This window comes from Pleurodeles waltl, chromosome 12 (genome assembly GCF_031143425.1).
Source record: "Pleurodeles waltl isolate 20211129_DDA chromosome 12, aPleWal1.hap1.20221129, whole genome shotgun sequence".
Classification (NCBI taxonomy): domain Eukaryota; kingdom Metazoa; phylum Chordata; class Amphibia; order Caudata; family Salamandridae; genus Pleurodeles; species Pleurodeles waltl.
Genome location: NC_090451.1, coordinates 70,947,792 through 70,971,383, shown reverse-complemented (window position 1 = coordinate 70,971,383; position 23,592 = coordinate 70,947,792). Strand labels below are relative to the sequence as shown.

Sequence of the window (23,592 nt, the reverse complement as noted above, 5' to 3'; positions counted from 1 at the left end):
AGTCCTGGAAGTGGAATACATTAGCATAAGCCCAGGTATGTGTAAAGGAAAATCTTGCTTAATTACTTAATACTGGTCAATCCTTGTGTGACTGATCATCCAAACTAGCTCCCAATAATTTCTGAAAGTTGCCACGCTGTAAGAAGCAACCACTGTGAACATCAGGAGAATCTAAAGGACTGATGGGATAAGAGGCTGCCACCATTTGAATTTCACTCGAAGTGAGGTTACCGGTATTTGAATGCCACAGGAAGTAATGTTACCATCACTTGAATGTAATATGGATTGGATCTGCCACTCAAATCGTTGGGAGAAGGCGGTGGGATTGACAAAACGGAATATACAATAATTTAGGTTGCCACCAACAGATTGCCACAGTAAGTATGGTTACCAAAACATAGAAGTGACAAGAAGTGGAGACACCACCTCACACAAATGACAGACTGAGGTTGTCATCACTTGGATGAGACAGGTGTGATTTCCATTACTTAAAAGTAGTGGGAAGTGAATTTGCCATCACTTACATATGATATGAAGCGAGATTGACAACACTCTACTATGAAAAGGATTGAGGTGCAAACCCTTCGGTGTAACAGAATGTAAAGTTACCAACACATACAAATTACAGTAAATGAAGTGGCCTAACCTAGCTAGCGCAAAATTCGAGGTTGCTATCATTTGGGTAGGACAAGAAGTGAAGTTGTGGCCGTTTTCAAGAGAAGGAACAGAAAGACTAAGCATTGACTCCGCTTGGTGTCGCTGGAAGTGAAGCTGCCATTGTATGAGGAAGGTAACAAGAACGGAAGCTTCCGCTTCGTTGGGAATGACAAAGTGGTTACTCACACACACTGAATGTAATAAAGAGGGGTGTTACATCTAGCCACTGCATGAAGTGATGCTGGACACCGTGGTCAGCTTTGGAACAGTCCTGGTGGGAAGTGATACTGCTAACAATTTGAAATTGTGAAAAGAATCATGCTTATTTGGGTGTCACAATAACTATCAATCATCTTGATTACAAACTGCATGTTTACTTACCTTCTTTAAGTTATGGTGAAAGGGCAAACAGAAGGTAAGTGTATCCCTTTCAATATTAAAATTTGCTTATTTTACTTTACACACACACACACACACACACCCACTCATGAATCGGTTGCTAAATTGCTTAAGGTTGCACAGCCACCTTTGTTATTGCTAAACATGCTGCACAAGACCAAGCCACTCCCCATAGCAAAAACAGTACTGTCGACAAAGCAACGTACAGCCACAGGGAGATTAAAATTGGATAAGAACAACAAGAGCATGAGAGAAGAGAGCCATAGTGGCAATAAACACAGGGTGGGTTAGAAAGCGGTCATGTTACAAATCACACAAAAGTGACAAAGCGTTCTGATGGAGACCTTCACACGGTTCTCAGCCCCAAGGGTATCCAACTTTCGAGTTCCAAGGCTCAAAACCAGCTCACAAAAACTGTAATCAGAGTGAGGGAACTAAATCAAGATTGCCTCCTGAGATTTAGGGTTCCCCAATGTAAATCACAAATTTGGCTACCCTTAGAGTGGCAGGCAATAATTCTTCACTGCCCAATCACCAGAAGAGAAACTGGCACAAGTCGAGAAATGTGAAATGATGCACTGTTAAGTCAAGAGAAATCATGAGTGACACGACCACCCAGAGTTGTATCTGAAGTACTAACATAATGAGTACTAATACAGAGACTTTCCTGCATCTGCAAAGTCGTTTCTAAAATTAGATAAGTCACTCCATCTACTCAATGGCTACAGTTACCAGGCATGTGGTGGATAGGCTGTGTGTGCAATTGTTTAATTTGTTTCTCTGTCAACCGCGGAGAATGCATCCTTTTTTACTAATGTTCCCTATATGCACGTCAATGTATTAAAAAAATTGCTTTAGAGAATGTGTCACTTCACACAGAAGAGATGTTTAGTGGACAGAAGGAAAATACACCGAGGCCTCAGTTGTTAAAAAAGCAACTCTTCATCTATTTTATTAATGCTTTTAGTCTGGTATATAGTTAGGCAGTAAAATTTATAGGCAAGCCAAAAACTTTAAAAGGCTATCAGGGCTAGGAGGAGAATCAGTCACAGGTAAGCCCAGCTTGGCAAGGGACTTACTGTGCCATAACCCTCAGAGCAGAAGCAGTCTCATGCTGATGGTACCAGAGGGATTTGGGTTCAAAGGCCTCTACAGAGGACTCTCAATATTTTGCAACGGCGTTAAGCCCCAGACATACCTCAAGATGTCTGTTGACACCTTCAGTGGCTGTCTTTATCCTAATGTCTCCTCAGATCCAAGAAATAGGAGGATTCGGGATAACTAAAACGTCTACCTTCCTTATTCATACTTATTTCGGCCACGGATTCTATGTGGTCTATTGTTCTTTCATTGACACTGGAAAGTCCAAAAGTGCAATGTGTGTTCTGTTCAGCCTGTCGAACTCCACCTGCTGAATTCCTTCCAGTCTATACGGTTTATCATGCACAAATGGATCAAGGGTTCTCTGCTCAATGCCTTGAATCTACATGGGTACCATAGAAGCTCTAATGCCCCCAGCCTTCCATTTAGTTGCATGTCATTTTGGCCCAGGTAACATAACATATTAAGGTAAAGCAAAAAAATGTAGCAAATACATTTTTGTTAAGGGAAGAATGGGATGAAGAGGGATTTGTCCGCAACCTGGTGTGGGTTAAATTCCATAAGGTTTTCTACCATCAGCGTTTTTGCTCCAAATTTTGCTTCTTGCAGAAATCTACTCCTTTATTTCACAGTTGAGTGAAGCAACCTTAGTTGTTTGTTCTGTTCATATTCCAAAAACAGTTAAGTTTGCTCTATGTTTGGCTTAGTGCAAAACTGAACGCAATACTTAGGGTACTTTCTGAGAAATCAACTATCTAGTGTTGTGTTTAACTTTACAGCTATTTCTTGAGTGCTCAAAATCAATAATGTTAGGAAAAAGATGAACATACCGACTGGTGAAAGAATACCAGGCCCTTCATGTCCCAAACTGGTCATCAGCGCAGAGGAACGTCAGATAAGCATTAATCTGCACAGGGTGAGTGTAAGAAGTTTGCTCCATCCTTGTGATGGAACGTTCTGCCACCCTTGACCTTGCGAGATGGCCAAATATGCTGCTTGTGAATTCAATCTGTTGGCTTTGTTGACCACAATCACAGTTAGTAATCAGATACCTGTGTTTCATTTCTGTAGAACCTACCACAACACAGACTTCATGGGGTTCCTTAGCATGAAGGTTCTGCGCATGCAGGCAGGGACGCTGGGTAAGACACAGTGAGGAAAGACACAATTTGTTTTGAACAAAGACCAACAGACAGGATTAGCCACAGGTTAGTGGACGCCCCTCCAGAAAGCACAGGACGACGGTCACCAGACTGCAGAGAAAGCATACAGGTAAAGAACAGAAGCAGAGGCAGCCCCATAGGAGACAAAAACAAGAGCTACAAGAAAAAAAAAGGTGGGGTTCTTACATCCGCGTGGCAGGCGAGCTTCACCCTGCTCTGGAGAAAGAACACAGGTTTACAGTTTGGATAGTGTCGGAAGACCACAGAAAAGAAACCCTAAACTATCTTTGCTGCTCTAAATCATTTTCACCTTCCATACCCTGCCCCTCCATACCCTTTCCTGTACCCCTTTCCCTTTCACCCTGACCTTTCAATGAGAGCCTCAACCCACTCACCTTCCCCCATCCCATGCGATGCTATAATTGATTTATACATTGTTCTCTACTAAAGGAGAAAGTGAAGATTGTACCCAGCATCCAATGGAAATATGTTACATCTACCTGAAGTAGAAACACTCCGATGCCTTTAGTAGCTTAAAATGTATTTTTCTCTTAATTTATTAAAAACTGAGGTTGCTACCTCAGCTTGAATGAAGCAATTTCAAAACGTCTAAAAAACGGAAATATCTGCTATCTCCATCTGTCTACTAGGTATTAGGTTTGTGGTGAAAATGTGCTGCAAGTGTGAACAAACTCTGAAGCAGGGTGTATAGTCCTTTCTGAACCTACAAATCATGCAACTATAGAGTATTTGGTCGAGTTGAGAACAAAGATACTCCATATATGGGAGAGAAACAAGACAAGTGTTGTAGTTTGAGGGTAGGCTCTAGAAGTGCGTGTGAAAACCACGCGCTTCAGCTACAATAAGTACCCTTGCAGGTATACTAGCATGTTACTAAGGAAAGTCAGTAATTCTTGACAAACTGCTGTTTTGAGCACACACTGTGGTATGAGCCGCACCACCCCTGAAAACCCCACGATGTACTATACGGACCTCCACAGGATACAAACAGAGTGGAAAACACGCATATGTATATATATTTAATGACAAAAGAACGAGGCCCATGGAGGGGGGAGGGAAAAATTCCTAGAGTCAAGACAGAGCACTTATGGTTTCCAAAGGGGGTTATTTTAAACTCTGAACAAGTATAGGCCTAGTAACCACAGAAACAGACAAGTTTCAGGATGGACCGTGTGAAGTGTGTGTCCTCCTGTAAAGATCTGGGAATGATTGGAAGAGACATTGGTGCACTTCCACCTCCAGGTCATTTATCTCATCACTGGATCACAGTGAAATAGATGAAGTGTAATACTGTCCCATACATGATAATGTTATTACCCTATATTATAGTGATTCTTTTCCGGAGAAGTGAATGAGCGCTGATTTCTGCACACTCGTGCTAATCCTATTTTTTTGTAAACTTTGTACTGAAGAATCCCGCCACATTTTAATTTGAATTAGACTCGATTCCCAAGGGGCGGGGTTGAGCTGTTTGGGGTGGAATGTGCGTTACCAAATTGTTTGCAGTGTTTAGAGACACCTAGCTGTAACGATTTAAGATTCTGACTGGTACAAGATTTCAAGCAGGCACGAGATTCACGCTCTAGAGAGGGCGAGCTACTTGCTTACTGTAACTGTAAAGGATGTGCAGTTGAGAGATGGCACACCAACGCTCATTACTACTTCTAGGTAGGAGATAGGTAAATGATCATACACAAATACGGTACTTCCATCGTATTTCGTGTGGCCCGAAGATGAGTTTGAGGAGGTGAGGATGATAATATACCATCTGTCCCCACTTTGTCTTCAGCACCCCAGGAAGGCCCACCTACTACATAGTCTGTCCTATGAGGAGTTCTGTGGGGACCAGCCTCACACCAGCTCAGAGTCCAGGAAAAGTGATCTATTCTGACACGAGTATTCTTTCTGCTCCCCATGTGAACTTGTTTGTTATTCTGGCATAGCAGTCTCCTGTCTTTTAATAAACTACTAAGTGCCTTGACACTGGACTTATGTGTACAAATGTGCAGGGATACTTGGCAAGCAATAGTCCATGTATGGGGTATGTGGGACCCTCGCAGTAACACTGCAGATACTTTTAGGATTAGAGCTGCACCAATGGTAACAAGAGGAAGCAGACAAGGGACTTCGCACTCAACAGTCCTAAGTTGACAGCTGAGAGGATAAGTCAATTCATAAAACACCATACAAACTGCGAGTGATTACAAACTCTGTGTATCCAATATAGTTAGGGGCTGGATGGAAAACCAATCTATGTGACAAACTTTGAAGTTTCCATCTCGGGCACCTAGCAAATATGATCCAGGATAGAAGCTACGGGGCAGGTAACATAGGCTCTCTTCTCAAGAGACCATGAACGAAATGTGGAGGCCTACGACAGCAGAGATCCTAATTAAATCGAGGAAATGCAAAAAGTCAGACAGAACAGAGCTTCTGGCTAACAGAGGCTTGGTCAAATGGACAAAGACTGGGTAGTTGGGAAGGAAGCTCTTGGGGACTTGATGTTCTAGGAGATATTCCGCTGGTGCAGCTTTAAATGAGCTCACCCTTCTCATGTCATGGCTTGGATGAAGAAAGGCATGGTCTCTCCTCAAATGGTGATCTTCAATTAAAATCTTGTTTATGACTGATCAAACAGGATAATAGTTATTTGAATCGTATTTCTGTGCGAGTGTCACGTGAGCTATGGGATTGAGATAACTAGCCCACATCCTGAGCGTAGGGTTCATACTTGGTCTACCTTGTCTTAGTATAAGTGTTATAATGCATAACACAATGGGTCTTGTACTGGGACTAAGGACTACGAGCACTGCTTCAATGTTCTTCACAAGAGATTTGGAGTTAAGGAAGAAATCTGTCTTGTGTTAAGCAAAATTTTGATACTGATACAAAGGAATTTTCACCACAAATCAATGACTAGTGGATCACATAGTTTTAGTCAATAGACGTGCCCGCCCCCCGCCCCACCCCCCCCCATCACGGAGTTGCAAAAGTCTGTCTATTCGCTCATACATTTATCTGTATGCTGCTCTACTAACCAGTAGTTTTTTTTGTTTAAATAACAAATTAAAGTCCAAGCCTGCACGTTTGCATTTGTGCAATTTTGGCAGTGAGGCACAATGCTGTCCTGTAACACAACCAATTTAATTAAGGCGTGCAATCCTAACCTGCAGAAAACCCTGATATTACCATACCAGAAGCTCCCCTACCTGTGCTAATACCCCAGGTCTGACGTGCAGCCCCACTCCGCAACATTTACCATGCGTGGACACACACAACTCTGCCCTCATACAGCTCTGGCAAAGCCATTCACTTCTCACCTTAATGGCCTACTAGCAGCAATGTCTCCTTTTGCAGTACTGGGGTCACACTTTGCTCTGATAATATGCTAATCCTGACCTGCTGTGCTGTCTCTTACTGACTCTCATCACCAGCACCTTTCCTTGCTGCTGCAGAACCTAATCCTACAGATACAATGGTTTCCTACCCTGCTGCATCCTTTAATATTACAATATTGTCTTGCCCTCTTCTAAGTCGTGCCTGCAGCAACCCTTGCCATCATAACACTGTCCCCGAACAAGATCACCCGATGCACACTATTCCTGCACAGCAACGTCACTTGTCAGCACAATACTGTGAACGTCAGCAACTCTACTGTACTAAGCAATTCCTGTCCTGCAGCACCACTTTCTATTACACGACCCCTTTATTCCTTTCCTTCGGCACCCGTTACAATACTGTGCCTGCACAGTGCCGTAGACCAGGATATCGCTCCTGCCATGCAGCGCCAACTCTTAAAAATACTGTGAATATATGCGATTGTACGAGCACACCCCTTTCCAACCCTGAAGCACCTCTTGTATTACACTGCCATGGCTTCTCAGTCCCACTTCCTTCCTCCCCTTCAAAACTGCGGTTCTATTTCGGCCCCCGCAGCCGGTCTGCCAGGGCACCTGAATCCGGAATGCCCACGCAGTTTTCTAATCTGGGATGGCTCGAAAGGAAAGCGTCACGAACAAGCTGCTCCTCGTGCCAGTTTTGCCTGTTTGAATAGAGCTGCCAGCATGCCTGGGCGCCCTTCCACAGCCCCTCTTTCACAAGCGCCAGCTATTGCTATCTCCGCAGGCCTTCAGAGCAGGCCAGCGCTTTTTTGAATTCCTTATAAATTTCAAAATGAAAACCCGTTGCCCTGTACATTTTTAAACATAGAATCTACACATACAACACAACAGGAGGACAGTAAAATAGCGAGAAGGAGAGCACCGGGCTACATTGGGCTCAAAGTGTCGGTTATGATTTGCGCCCAAGAACCGTGGGGACGGCACCTCCAATGATAGAGAGGGGATTTCTACCGACCGCGGGTCCTCGGATGGCCTTACAAGCAGCCATCATTTTAGAACAAGAAAGTGTGTGAAATTTTGGGGAAAAGCCGAAAACAAAACCTCTGGGGAATATATATCCCCCACCGACTTCTGTTAAATCTGAGGCACTTCAGACGAGAGATACTTAAAATAAAGCCATTTAAAGGTCTGCAGACCTGACGACCATGACAACGAACCGGAAGCGGAAGGCCGCGGGTCACTCGCGCACTCTCGCGAGACTGGAGCTGCGTGTCTCCGTGGGTACCGGGAGAGCCGTCTGACTGCCTCCTCAGCAGCAAATACATGCGCGGTGCTGCAGGGAGCCTTCTGGGTAACGCTATTGACACTAAATTCACAGATTCAAGTCTTGTTGACCGAAAGACACGCGCCTTAAACGTCAACAGCTGCCGCAGGGCCGGCACCAGAGGGCAGACCCTCGGGCTGAAGTGAGCTTCGAGGCTGTGCCCTCTTGTCCAGGCCCAAGTGACGCCCACACACCCTACACCCGTCAGTTCCGCGTTAACTCCACTGCTCTTCAGTTATTGTCAGCGGAGCTGGCTCTAGGCCTCAGGGGATAGCCGGGGTGAAATGGGGGAACTCTAGCAAAGGACACACAGACCCGAAGGCTTCCTAGGCACTGGAGTGCGGCGTCGTCATCACACTGATGGTCTGGGACTCTGACCTCATGCTTCATGAGAAAGAGGCGCCGTACTGGCACCTGGGCACCACAATGTGCAGTTTTCTTCTAAAACCCAGCATCGTGTGGCCACTGGCAGGGTCCACCGCTCAAAATGAGGCGATCTAATGCAGATAACGGACAGGCGATAGAATTAGCGCAACGTCACCCACGATGTGTAATACCTAAGGATACTGAGTCAGTAAGATACAGTTAAAGGCACTGACATATAGCCTTTAGTCGTGCCATGGAACCAAAGTTAAGGAAAGTAACAAGGACTACAGCAGGTCACACCTTCTTGAACCACTCTGAAGCCAGGCCGGTGGCTGACTCCCCACGCCTCTCTTTTCCAACATTCCTCCAACACATAGTAGGTTGGACGTTGAATCAAAGTTGTTACGAACATCTAGACCTGTTCTTATGGGAGGCGGGTGCCAGCAACATTCTGTGGCCCCCAACTCCATAGATTGCATGGGCCTTGCCTAAGAATCTTGCACTTTTGATCACCCATCCAGCTAGCACTTGACTGCAGAATGCAAGCGTTGCAATTGTTGCACTGGACTTTCCTGTTCAATTTTCTATCTGGTGATCACCGGTGTGCTGGTGTCTCTTGTGAAGTCTTGCCTACCCTTTTCATCAGGATCCTGTTAACCAGCTATAGCTGCCAAAAGCCAGTAAATCTGAGTGTTTATCATTCATTTTTTCTAGATGATCTGATACAATAGTAAGCAAAGACAGAAGTAAGTTCAACTTCTGAGAGCACTGTGTGCTCTTCCTTGTAGAGCTTGCACTGAACTCAGTTTAATACCGTCTTGCAGCGTGCCTAGTGTTCATCTGCACTTTGATATATTTATCAGGCCGGCGGACAGAGATGCACACTGGGAAGGTTGGGCAGTTGTGAAGATACCTTTGTGACAGACTAGTTTATTTATTTGCAATGTGAGGCGGTCTTGTGACGGGAATACTTCTTCCTCACCCTCACGTCCTCCAGAAGTGATACGTACTTGCACACACATATCTTACAGTTGTCCCCACCACAATCATTATCAGAGTAAGGTCTCCCATAATAACCTCCCGTTCTTCCAAAGTACCTGTGCAATACTGTTCCCTCTCAGGCACCCAAAAGAGCTGCTCCCCCTTTACAGTCGTCCTGCAGGGCTGAATTTCATCCTCACCAAACAGCTTTATCTACCCGCAAATATGCCTCCAAGTTCTGATTTAACTTCTCACTTCTCTGTAACAGTGCTACTCCTCACATCACAGACCCCCTCCCAGTACTGCTTTCCTTATCAAACATCAGTCAAGATTATGGGTAACTGCATTGTCTCATCTACCTAGAGTAACAAGTTGTCATCCCCCTCCTCTCTGACAGTGGCACTGTCCTTATGGACTCCTCCCCTGGTGCTGCTTTTCGCTTCTAACCCCAGTACTGTTTCTGCCACAAAATACATCAAAATCCTGACATCTCCTTATTCTGCTTTTTAATAATGCTGATTTCTAGACATGCCCTATTTTAATAGTGCTGCTTTCTGTAGCTGCTCCGAGTTTGCCATATTGGAGTAGGGTGGCCCTATGTTACACAAAGCAAACATTTACCCTCATACTATTTTCTAACACATCTGCAATCCCTCACACTTCCATCCGATGTCACGGACTTCCCTAGGGCATGTATCCCTACATTGCTGCTCTTCCACAAACATTCCTCAGTTAAGGCTGGTCTCTTCCCACCATGATGACTGTGCTGTCTTCCCATCTCTTCCTCCCAGCCCAGCTCCACTCCTCCAGGAAGCATGAATATTTTGTTTTTAAAAAGGCACACATTCTCAGGAGACCAATTACCTTCTCTAATCCCTTGCCGTGCTTTCTCAGGAGCGTCCCCTGTAGAAACACAGCAAAGTTGATCAATGGTCCAAAACAGAGGCAGTACAGGATGTAGGCCCCACAGTGCACGCGAGCAGCATGAGGTGCACATGCAAGTGTGTTTTTACCCAACCCCAGGTGATGGTAACTCAACTTAGACGTTGCCGCAGGCACATAAGCTTTAGGTTTTGCACATACTTGAACGCATACGAGTACCTATGCCAGATTTTGCTTGAATGCTTGCAATAGCTGCAATTCTATAGGTGTGCAGAGAATCATGATAGGTGAGTGTTGTGTGTGTATGGCTGTGTGTATGCTCTATATGCACTGACAAAAACAACAGATGATGGACGGAATTCAGAACAAATCAAACATTCACCCCCAGTTACAGATCTGGGTTTAATTCATCATTTTTTTTGCTTGCCATGCCATTCCAGTTTGGACCCAGCCATATGCAAATCAGTCTTGACCCTCCTCCTCATAGGAACAGTCCAGCCCAAACTGCCAGGCCAGGTCCTCCCTGGACCAGAAACAAGCATCCATTATTTGTGTTTGTTTTCTATATGCACTGAGGGCATGCCATGATATAAAAGTGTAGGAGATAGTGGGGAAGACAAACCTCCCTTTCATGAACCTCAAAGTACATGGTATGGTCTTCACATAGACATGCCAGTCAGTGCCAGTGGCAAAATTCCTACGTCTCTGCCTTTTGCCACAAAACAAGACTGCTGACTCTAGTGTGTGTTGACAGAAATCGAGTCCATTGGTTTCATGGTTTCAGCCGAGGGCATTAATGGGCTTTAATGCACGAACAACATGTAGTGTACCCCATGAAACACAAGGATGGCGAGATCGAAGAGAAACCAAGCATTACAAACGAGGGGCAAATATCGCAACATAGAACAGTAACATGACTTGAACAAATTTGTAGTGGAGCCGAGGGACTTACGCTTGAAGTGGGAAGGAGGGAGAGTCAACTCCAGATAGCAGTGGTAGGATGGGGTGGGCCAAAGCAGGGGAGCAGGCGCTCAAGGTACTACAGTGCCATCCTTCCACTCACAGTACCCACAGTAAGTTGAAATCGTGCAAGGATTACTGAGAAAGGAACACAGTTGTAGGAAAGTATATTGAAAATAACAGGAGTAAACCAACATTTGAAATGTTGTACCAAGTACCTAAAAAACAGATCTGAGGATGGGGGGGCGGGGTGTATATTTTACAAAAAAAATTGTTAAGCTGGCACCAAGCTTCTCAGTTTTAGAGCAGGATAGAGCAAGGAGGGAGGTGGCGAGGAGGGAGCCAGAGGGGCAAAAGGGTTTGGAGAATAGCTACACAAAACACAGACCGGATGGTTGGAGTCAGGACATAGCAGACAGACAGACAGACAGGGAGCTGCCGTACTTACTATCATCTGCCGTTGAAGGAGAGCAGAACAATTGGAAAAAACAAGGGTCACGTGAGTGTCATTACTGCAGAGCATTAATGTATATCTCAGCATAAACCTATGTCACCAGAATCGTCAAAGCATGAGTATTAGTGCACTGCAGAGAATCAAAGAGTACCCCAAAACAGCACTTCCTACCATCCATATCCCCTATTCTATCCCAAGACTTTCATCTCCTCCATTCCATCCCAAGACGTTCATCTCCTCCATTCCATCCCAAGACTTTCATCTGCACCTACTTTCCCTCAATTTCCATGCTCGCTACTCTCCTTTACTTCTGCCTCTCCTTAGCATCACTCCCCTCCATTCTCCACTTCCTCTCTTGCCTTCACCTTACTCTATCCTCCCTCATCGCCTGTCTTTCCACCCTCCTCTACCTTGCATCTTCTTACTCTCTTACCTCCATTCTCCACATTTCTCTTCTATGTCAGACTTCCCATGCTTCTTTCAAACTGCCTGTAAGGCCCTTACCTTCTCTCCAATCACCAGGACCTCTCCAATCCATGTCCTGGCCCAAGGAGTTACCAACCTTTGAACAACTAACTGCTTCTCCATAAATCTCCCTACATCTCAGGGCTGCCATTCAGCCACTTTCTCGGTCTTCTCCAAAGCTCAGTTAAAATACTTACCTCCAGCCTCCGTGCCATCTCTTCTATTGCTGATGACCCAGTCCTCAACACAAAACGATTCGCCCACCTCCCTTTACACCTCATCTTCTCAGTCTACCTTTGAAACACATTTCCCCTCTTACCCTATTTTTCCTAACTCAATTTGAACTTTAGGTTTCACTTGCAACTTTTACAATCAGGTAGCTGTAATGCTGATTGTTCTTATGTGGATAAGACCTCTTCAACCTTTTATGTCTCCCTCACAAATTCTAATTGGTCAAAAGGAGGCATGGGATCAGAGGCTTGAAAAAACGCACATCAAATGATTTAGTTGAGGAACAGTGAGCTGAGGATTCCCAGGCTGACTGAATCTGTAATGAGTATCCCCCTCAGCCCTTGTAGTTTGTGTTGAAAACACAAGTGTAGGCTTGCATGTCAGCATGGTACGTGTGTATGTATGCCTGTGTATGTACATTTTTTCAGGAGCAATTTGGAATAAATGGATGTGAGTTAGTTGCTGTGTATCTGCACTGTTCCTTCTACATTTGAGAGACTGCGTTCGGACATAAATCCACGATAAGCGTGAGCCACACACAAGGAAACCTTAGTTGTTGAAGGCCTACATGCACCTTTTTGTCTCCACCAAGTTTTCCATTCCAAGCGATCTCATACATTTGACCTTGTTGACAACATCACCAGATTATGGTTACTGTGCTTATAGTATAACCCATTGCTTGCAACTGGATTCATGCATTGTAGTTGGATTACTCACCTTTTTGTCAGTGTGATAGTCAGAATTTTACATTTTGAACTGACCAGTGCTGTCAGTCTGTTTCTGTTTGGTAAGGGTAGTGGGATGCCTCTCACCAAAGGTCTGGGAACTTCAGCAGCCTACTTGAAAACTTTCAGTGGAATAGGGAAGGAGAGCTTGTACGTTGAATTCTCATTCCTTTCCAACAACACTTTCGCACAACCTTCACTATATCTCTTTTAGTTAGATTCATGATCCCTCTCTTTTATCAGCATCCACAAAAGCACCATCCTGAATCTTCTTCCGCCATTATTTACAAGTTAAACGCAAGATTTCTCTACATCCTTTCCTTCAACCTCCATCTTTATATGCTACACTCAAAGCCACATCTCTAATTGCCTTACCTCTAAATCCATTCTCTATCATTCGCATTCACTCCTACTCTGGCCACCATTTTCTGCCTTCTTATCCCACATGTGCTCACATACACTTGTACTGTGTACCCATAATCTATTTAACCTCTACAAATCCTATCCCATCCTGTGTCCTGAAGACAATGTGCTCCGAACTTCAACAATCACCTAAAATCCCCATTTTTAGTTTTTACAACATCTACTTTCTCTTATTATACATACAATACCCATATCTCTTTGTAACCTCAGATGCCTGACTCCCAGGCCTTCAAATCCACTGCAACCATTCTCCCCTGCACTCTCATACAAAAGTTCTCCAAACTGTGCACATATTGCCCTTCAAAGTTCCTTCTACACTCAAAACCACATCCTACAGTTCTGACACAACCTTATATTGGTTCACGTACCCAAGTGCTCTAGCTTAATATGATTTAATCTGGTCCTATAGTATATAATGTAAATTTTAGTACAGTCTAGTTCTATCTCTCATCTATGTGTACTGAATACCCTATGTCTTGTCTATATGGGTCGTATAATATATGATGTCAATTTTAGTAAGTCTAATTCTATATTTGCTCTTTGTCAATGCACCTTAAAATGGTCTTACTGCATCTCAATATAACTTCATTCGTGCTAGTGCAGAGCATTAGCTCCCTCTCACCATCACCAAAATTCACCACCCTTTGTTCAACTCTCACCCTGCTTGTAATCTATCTTTTCCATCAACATCTTGCAGACCTATACTCCTTAGCACAAATGACTGTCGAAAATCATGTTTACCCATAAACTATTTCAATACTACACATCCATGTCAGAATACAGTTGGTCTTTAATGCAACCTAAAATTGACTTTCCTGCCATTCAGGTGCTGTGTCAAAATGCTGAATATTCTAAGCTTATAACAAAGCTTACTGTTTCAAACACTGATATAACCTTATGAAAAGCCATTTTTGTATATGTTAATCAGTCTGTACTAACTAAGCACAATGCACTAATTAACACGGATATAATCACTTGAATACTCGTGGTTGAAGCAGCAAACCACTGGTTTCACTGAGCATGAATCAGCCCTCAGACCAAACACAGTGATATGGCTCTCTTGTGCATATCTCTTCTCAGTTTATTTCATCCTTCTCGGCTCACGAACAAGGTTGTAGAAACCTGATCCATCTCTCTTGCGTCCCTCTCACTTTGGCTTCTTCTAGCGAATGTGTCTTTTTTTCTGAATGAGTATGTACAACCGTCTGACTTCCATCTCCATTGGTTATCAACTTCCGTCAGCAACTTTAGACTTCAGAATATCTTTTAACTGTTGCTAGACGGGAGTACACCTCTCCATCTTCATTCAGCTGAAAGGTCTCGCTGGACTTTCTGTCTCTCGCTAAGAAAACTACTGGATTGGTGCTGGTTGTCTGCAGCTATGGCCCACATGAGACCTTCTCGTGGTATACAGTAACCCAAGCATGGCCCTTCTGCAGTGAAATTAGAACTTTAGTGTGATGGGTAGACCTTGAGCTAATCAGCTATTTGTACAGTACCAAAGGTTTTCATGGAGAAACCCAGCAGAGAGTATGCAACATTTGCATTCAAAAGGAATTTGTCAGTTAAATGTTAAGTGCTGATATAGTATTATGTTACTTAATATTGATCCTAGAGTGTCTGATGCCCTTGGACCTCAGTGTAATTAAATACAATTAGATGCCAAGTAGTATACCTGCATGGCACAGAAAACAACCTTCAGTAAAATTCACGTGTGTCACAAGTCCAGCTGAGAATCGTGGGTTCTTAAGGATGAAATCCAGCCAAGGTCTTATCTTGTTTATTTCTACCAACATTGCAATCTGTTTGCAACAGAGGGTTACGGGGCAGTTGTGGTCGTAGTGCAAACTACGGACTTTGTAGAGATATAGGCAGGTAAAGTATGCCAGAAATCGCAGGCTGCTACTGGTTTCAACAGTGGGTCAGTGGTCAGACTCAGGATTTGCACAAACATCAGAGTGTGCACTTGGTAGCAGTCTCTCACAATTATTGTGCTTCTGAGCAGTCCAGCAGTGTTCCTGGGACTATGACATTGCACAGTGGAGCAGAGGGGGAGACAGGTTGACTATCTTGATTTATGTACAAGCCAGTTGGAATAGGATATTACTGCGGGGCAGAATGTAGGCCACAGTTCAGAGTGAATAAGGTTTTGGTGGGCACAGTTCCTACTATGCCCTCCTTGCAGATCAATGTAGTGTAGTTACTCCGAAGAGCAGAACGGATGCCGACTTGTCTCCCCCATTCATCATGAAGAATGTACCTTCACTACATCTACCTGAGGCAGCAGGTCTTGCAAATATATACACTGACATGGCCAAACCTAAGTGTGTACGTATATGTGAGCAATGACACAATACCGTTCTTGTGAAGAGCCGCAAAGCAGTTTATGACCTACCTATTTTTGTTTAGCCCTGGGGCACACTCCTCTGCTATTATCAGATGTTAAACTATTTTGGAAGCTAAATTCCCCTTTCTGACCTATATTGATATCAACACACATTTAAGAGTAACCACTCTGTAACTGCCTGCTACTAGAAAAACATTTATACCCAACAACAGTGGATTTGATAGATCTTTTTTTCTATATCATTTACCCATGAATTCCTCAATATTAAATATTTTATCCAGGAAAAAAATTGAGATAGCACGAGCACCAGATTTCTTGTGATTATATATAGTCCCGTAACATGATAATGTGGTGCATGGAGGACAAGAACTTGTATGACTACACTACAGATATACACATTACTAACTTGTGGAGGGCAGTAGGCAATGTTGGCATTTTCCAAACTCTACAACATACATGTTGCAGTCAGCATGGGGGATAGAACGTCTGCATCTCATCAATGCCATCCTCCTTACACCGAATTGTTACTTTTGACTATTCCTCCAATGAAGAAAATACAAGCTGCCTCTCTAGCAGTGATTTCCAGGGGTCAGTGTACCACAGTGTACTGAGAGAAACAAAAAAATCACCCTCGGCATAAGAAACACAAATCTACAACAGAAAGCCCATGCAGGACCCAGAATCATTGTGGGGGCTGGGCTTGGGGCCAAAAACAACACACTGCTTTATCAAAACATATCCATTATTTTACAGCACAGAGCAGCTGGCGATAAAAACCAAGCAGCAATCAGACCATTTGCTATAAGATGCAGATTTGCGAAATGTATCCTAACAGCGGAACTTTCAAATCTCTGTAAGGCCTTATTAAAGCTACCCATGTTACGACAATTGCAGGGTAATGACTGCGCAGGGCACAACGTTACCCGAATTTAAAATGCAGATCTTCTAATTTGGTTTCTAACACACTAGTCGCCAGTGAACTAGACTCTCTCTGAAGGTTTAGTTTCCACTGTAGCAAGGACGCCAAGGCACTGGTTATAACTGACAAAAACACTTGTTTAGGCTAAGAAAGTACGTTGGTGGTCTTTAACCGGAGTTTGGTTTTCTCCAGAGGTTGGGTATACCTTTATGTCGCTTTTGTTTGGGGTTGAAAAATACACCATGAGGCGTGGATTCCATTGCAGGTGGAGTGATGTGGAACTGGATATTTTTATGGGCAGTACACATGTTTTCCCCTTAAAGACACTTTGTGCAGAGCATTCTGCAAGGAAACACAATTTTGGAGGCAGACCTGGCTTCCCTGGTTGTCAATGTTTTTTATTCGAATTCCCTCTCAGACCGCAAAGATTCCCTAATCTACCTCAACTGTGTTCATGGGGAAAGATGTTTGGGTGTTTTGGTGTTAGGAACAAGTGAGGCACATTACAGGCTCGCATGCCCAAGGCGTCTCCCGTGTTACACTCACCGTTTGGTCAGTGAGGGGAGGAAGGACTATGGTCTTCTCCATCGTGTTCATCACTAGCTTCCACAGCTCCTTCAGCACCCGCTTCAAAACCGTCTTCTCACAGATCTTGGCAAAGAGTGTTAGGCTGAGCAGAAACGGGAAATAGAGATATAGGTTCAGACTACCGCTTGGCTTCTCCAGGCAACATGCTAAACTCTTCTAGTTATTCCATTGAAACATCACAGAAGGAAGATGGTACTGAGGACGCAGTCTGAGGATAGCACGCCGAGTTTGGTTTTAAAACTGTTTTATAGGCCATTCTAGAGCTCTTCCCACTTACTTGCTGTCCAGGAGATCCATAATGGGCTGAAGCACGTTGTCCGCGTCTTGGGCCACGCTACTGCAGGTGCTGGCCGGGACGTTGCCCGTTCCCTTCACTTGGCTCAGAATGTCCCCCATCTGCTTCACACACTCCTCAATATGAGGCTGAAAACTAATATCGTGTACGGGGCAGTGTTAGAAAAAAATTGTATGCAGTATCTGGGCATTGCTAAGCCCTAAAATGTTTGGCATTCCATGTCTCTCCATCGCATCACTCCTCACCTCCCGCATTCTCCCACTTACATCCAAACTTGTTGACGGATGCCTAAAGCCTTCTTCCAGGCTAAAATCTGCCAAGCAGCAGGCTAGACGTTGCAGCAGCACTTTCTCAATGCCATACGACCATTTAGCATACTATACATATAAAATGGGCTACACTCTGATATATAGTATTATTTAACATTTTAATTAAATAGGAAAAAACGTGTGTGCAAAGACCCCCAAACCCACACACATCATTCAAAAGCCAGTGCAAACGAGGACATAGTTTTCTTTGTTGTACTGGTTAAACAGGCACACACCCTCAATATAGGTGAAAGTATAACTCTATATATTCAAAAACACAGTAGATTTCATTTTAATACCACATCCTCTAAGTCCAGTGTAGATCTATGTTTGTTTAATTAGCCTCGTCTTATGCTTACACCCAAAATGCTACCAAGTCACCTAGTGCATGGACCATAATATGAGACAACCACTAGCTACACTTCAATAGCTCGGACACAGACACGAATGTCTTCCTAGGCTCCTGATGGGAGTAGCACCCCTGATTTCTTGACCTTAGAAGTCAGTGCTCAAACCCCTCAGAAGTTCACTGTGCCCAGGGCGGGCCTCTCCCTGTACTGGTCTACGGGCCTTGCCTCCACATTCACAGGCCACGTCTGGAGTCCTTGAGTCTTACCTTGTGGCAAAGACTCTGCTGAGCTCATCCAGCACGTTGTTGAGCTTCACCTGCAGTTCCTTTAGGATGTCACTGGCTTCAGAATCCAGCTGAGGAGAAAGAGAGGCATGTTGGTGCTGTAATCAATGACCTCTTCACATCATAAGGTCTAGTGTAGGTCACAATTCCCATCCAGTCCATGGGGCTTCAAATATATTAGGATTCAGAAGATCTATTATGAGCAGTTGCGATTTGCTTTAAATCCACAAACATTATATGTGTATATAAATGAATCTCCTGAATATTTATTCTGAATGTTGAGACCTCACCACTTCACAGAGTTCACTTGGTACACCGAGCACATTGCTTCTGAGTTGTAGCAAGTACAAGTGAACCGTGTGTGATCACGAACTGTGAGAAACCTTTGCCTGAGGAACAAACCGTGCTTAGACCCATACGTGACGCAAGCTTAAGGTCATGTAATCGGAGGTGCAACAGACTCAAATAAAGGAGGGACGCTGAGCCACGGCAGCCACAGTTTGAAAAGTGAGTGCCTTCTTTTGAACAGTTGTGTGATTCAGTGAATGGAAACTGGACGCTACAGCTGCGTGTTGAGCTTAAGAGATGTGTTTGCACGCGCCTCATGGAGCTATATGTGGTCAGACTGTGAGCACAGTGTCACTCTTGTGTTATGGTACCGGTTTCAGTGCAGGGCGGGATTATGTCCCTTTAGTAGTTTGGCAGTGGTGAATTAGTTCATTGAGTATTACTTGTTGTAAGAGTGGAGAGCTGGCGTATTTTGGGATGCGACTTGTGTGATTGAACAGTGCCCGAAGTGTGACTCTTCGGGTCATTCTAAAGCAGCCACCTCATTTGCCGAGTAAGAGCAGTCATGTGATTGCAGACCACTTGCCTCACTGCTTTGGAATGCATTGGCTACTTCTACAAGTGAATGAACCATACCCAGTAGGTCTTCTGAGGCTTGGTGTATTGGTGATATATTGACCTCTGATGTAACTACACAGCGCCCGCACTGGAGTTAAGACATGGAGGGGTCAAAGTTATTTTCAGTGCTCATTGTGGCTGCATGTGCCCTACTTTGGGGCATACAGGGTGAGGGGGCCCTCTCATGACTAGATTATGAAGCTGTGGCTGTTCACTGCCAGGGCCTCACTAGATGGTATCTAACCTTCCTTGTAGTGTAGATGTCTGGTCTGCACTGCAGCAAGGTGTGAGAACTCTTCTAAAAACATGCCTAGCCCATGTTCCCCTCGCAATACGAAATCTTTCACAGTCCAGTTTGCTGGGTACACAAACACCCATGGCTTCTAGATCTACAGTGGGGTTGATGGAGTGGTGGGGAGGTTTTGTGCGTGATCTATAAAAGTAAGAAGTAATAGTTTGGGACCCACGTCCTTTCCGCCCATGGCTTCGAACATCTTCTCCAGCTGGACCCGCAGCTGCTGAATGTTGTTCATCAGGATACAGGGCTGTGGAAGGACAGAATAGAGGGTTAATTACCTGCTACTATTAGTACGTAAGTCTGCAAATATTTGGAAAACGTTTTACCCCATCAGTAATGAGACGGAGCATAAAAAATAAGTTTGCCAAACATTTTTCCACTCAACCTTTGTAAACATTGTCAGAAATCTTTAAAAGGGGTGAAGTTAATTCTGTAAATTATTTCTGTGCACATTTCTTTAACTTCCAGAATGTTTCCTGCTGGTCATTCCCCAATATCCCAGCCATGCTCTTAATAACGTGAAAATGGCAGCCATTCATTTTGATACTAACAAAGCCTTTTCCACGTATTTAAAACAAATCTTGAATGGAGACCAGGGTATCAATACTGATGGATTCCCAGGGTATCAATACTGATGGCTTCACAGACTAGAAGATGCATCTTATTAGGATGTCTTACTCAGAGCCTTTATTAATGTTCTTCCAGTCCCCGCTTCCTTCCTCTCGTCTTGAGGCGCGGCCACATAAACTAGCAACCTTGCAACTAACTCTATCACTATTTTGAAGTGTTCATAATTTTGATTTATTTTGCCTGGTAACACATTCAATGACTTGTGAATTAGTACTAATGTAATTTTAAAATGATAAATAATTGTTGTGCTGCCTGTGTAAAAAACACACGGGCCCCAGTTTGAAAAGACATCCTATTGTCAGGCAACCTCTAAATTTGATTGATAGCTCATCTAATTTAGCTGCAGGACAGAAAAAACTACAGCATTTAAAAGACAGTGGTCCTGTTTATGAGTTGGAAGGTGCTATGGTAACGGCAAAATTGCATGCAAATTTCCCCTTACCTTGCATTAAATCCACCCCAGTACCATCTCATTACAAGTTAAATACCTTGGTATGTATAATGACTATGATGACCAATGTTTGAGTCGGAAAACCACCTGGAATTCCTTGTTCCGTGGGGTGTTACACATATTAACATCCTAGTCGGAGCAGGTAGTTACTGTATGTTTGGACCGCTGGGGGTGGTAAGGTTGAAGGAGGGAGTAGGGGTAGTCTGGGATGGATGGGGAAAGTCATTTCTGGAAATACTGTGTAGAGAAAAAAACATAATGATGCAGCCAGTTCTCATGCGATTTTTCCAGCCAAATCTACAAGCCAGGAAAATCAGGTATGGATTCCCCCACCCGGAATGACTTAGGGCCTGATTCTAACTTTGGAGGACGGTGTTAAACCGTCCCAAAAGTGGCGGATATACCACCTACCGTATTACGAGTCCATTATATCCTATGGAACTCGTAATACGGTAGGTGGTATATCCGCCACTTTTGGAACGGTTTAACACCGTCCTCCAAAGTTAGAATCAGGCCCTAAGTGTACAAAAACCTACCAACTAATAATCAGGTGTAGCAGCATTATATGCTTTAATTCCACCCTGCTTGTCTTGTAATCAGCGTGAGTGCCTAAATGCAATTTTTTTGCCACGTGGATAACTGAGTAATTGTATATCTGATGATGGGCCTGTTTGGTGCTTATTCCTTGAGGTTAATGCAGATTCGGAATTAATATGGCCATGTATTAATAAGGGTGCCTTAAATCTAAATATTATATCAGTTAATGAGAAGATGAAATACTGTACTTGTAAGCCAAGGAGCATTCTCTTAGCAAACCAGTGACCGACTGCTTCTTGCATTGTTCATGTAAATACTAGATTCAGGAAGGTACTTGTGACTATCCTTTTTCTCTCGTCCACCACTCCACACTCTAAAAGAATACATGGAGTTGTTGCCAAAAACCAACAGTTGCTCATTTTGCCTTTGGTGGGTCATCTAGACTTCAAGGTCAGCAAAGGCTTTCACCTTGCCTTGCTATTATTTAAATGTAAGAAGTCACATTTGGTGATAGTTCTGTTTACTCTGACAAAGACGCTCTTGACATTTGCATCTGTATTCAGACCAATACTTGCAGTTTTTTTGTTAGCAATCTATTCTTTCTGACAATAAAGGAGTGGTGGCAGATAATTAGTTAAAACAGAAACTGTATGCATAGGTGTCATCAACCTGGCTAGAAAGAATCAATTTAGGATACTAGTGCATAAAAATAACTTAGAATTATTATTCCTATTAAGTAAATGTTTCAATATGAGAAGTGATTGTGAATGGGTTAAAAGTAATTGTAAAATACTCGTATATTTGGAATCGCAGCGTCTGCACTGTATGTTATTAAAAATATGCCTTTGCAATAATTAAGTGACAACACTGTATACTTTGCCGTTCAAAGTAACTATATCAGAGTGAATTTTCATTTTGTAAATGACAGGCAAAGGAAAGACTGTTTTACCGTAGAGAATTAGGGTACATATGATAGCCATTTACTATTCAAAACTTTTAAACTTTTTCAGCAATTTAATACAGTAGAATAATATATGTATTTTTGTTGACTGATTCCTGTTTTTTAATGCAACATTCAAATATTTAAATGTTACTTCTTTAAAATGCTATTGTCTCAACAGAGAATTAGTTCAAATGCAGATGGCACATTTACATTTAAGGACATTTAAAATGACAATGTTTGCATAGTGTACCTAAATAGCAAGCCGTGTCACGGTCCAGGGTTCAAGGAAAAATGCCACAGTGGATGGTCTTTGAACAGAGATTTGCTTCTAGGAATTGCTTTGGAAGATTACAGTCTGTTAAAAAGGTTAATCCACAGACTGCAAATGCCAGCAACCCCCAAGGCACAATTTGAAGAAAAAGTTGTGAGCCCAAATATTCTGGACAGAATCCTAAGGGTTTTGGGTATGATGTTAGGTTTAATGAAAGTTAGTGACTGGGGATCTTGTTTTTTTTTCTAAAGTTTTACAAATTATGATTCGTTATTGTTGTTAATCACTGATATTGTCCTCTGGTATTTGTGTAATGATAATCTAAGTTCAATCATCGAGTCTCTGAAGCCGAATGCTGCTACCTATATTTGGACATTTCCAAAACTAAGGACAAAAAACTCAAACTGGAAGCATCCTTCTTGTGATACAGAAAACGTTAAACCAATGACAGTTCTTCCTTGCGAAATTTGACATTTGAATTGCTTCACTGATTTTTTTATTGGAACATGCTAAGCTACAGGGTTTTATTTCCAGACAAGTAATTTGAAGTCTGCTCGGCTTTCAAACTACTCTGTGATCCATGCACATCACAAAATTGAAAGCCTATAACTGGTAAATGAACCTCTCAGTGTAATTTAGTTTCTTTGCGTATATTGGATACAGTAACCTAACCCATATAAAATAATGTTACTAGGAGACATAGAGTATAAAAATGCACGTGAATCAATGTAAAACCATGTATGATAAAGGAGCTTGTGAATGTGAACTCAAAGGTTTAACTATAGATGCAAGGTCTGATCTTAATCCTCTCTACCCCAAACATATATGGTTAGCCTAATGAGATGAAGTTAGGGCTTTGAAAAAATCTGTTCTTCCTGTAGAAGGACGTGGGAATCTACACGGAACTTGCACAATAATACGTTAAGGATTGGTTGGAAGGTACTAGATGAATAGCTCTACTACACAGGTATT

At 43.2% G+C, this 23,592-nt stretch overlaps 1 protein-coding gene across 7 annotated transcripts in view; it reads right to left on the bottom strand.

Moving 5' to 3' along the window:
- The window catches only part of UNC13A (unc-13 homolog A), a 240,517-nt gene that overhangs the window by 26,692 nt on the left and 190,233 nt on the right, over positions 1–23,592 (bottom strand). For 6 of the 7 annotated variants that reach the window (XM_069216645.1, XM_069216647.1, XM_069216648.1 and 3 more), the window contains 4 exons: positions 19,958–20,035; positions 18,567–18,655; positions 17,625–17,777; positions 17,306–17,429 (listed from right to left, as the gene is read on the bottom strand). In XM_069216645.1, coding sequence (XP_069072746.1) covers positions 17,306–17,429; positions 17,625–17,777; positions 18,567–18,655; positions 19,958–20,035 — 444 coding nt within the window. Of the gene's footprint in view, positions 1–3,506; positions 3,537–10,217; positions 10,257–17,305; positions 17,430–17,624; positions 17,778–18,566; positions 18,656–19,957; positions 20,036–23,592 lie in introns of all 7 variants that reach the window. The other variant, XM_069216650.1, reaches the window with a different exon arrangement.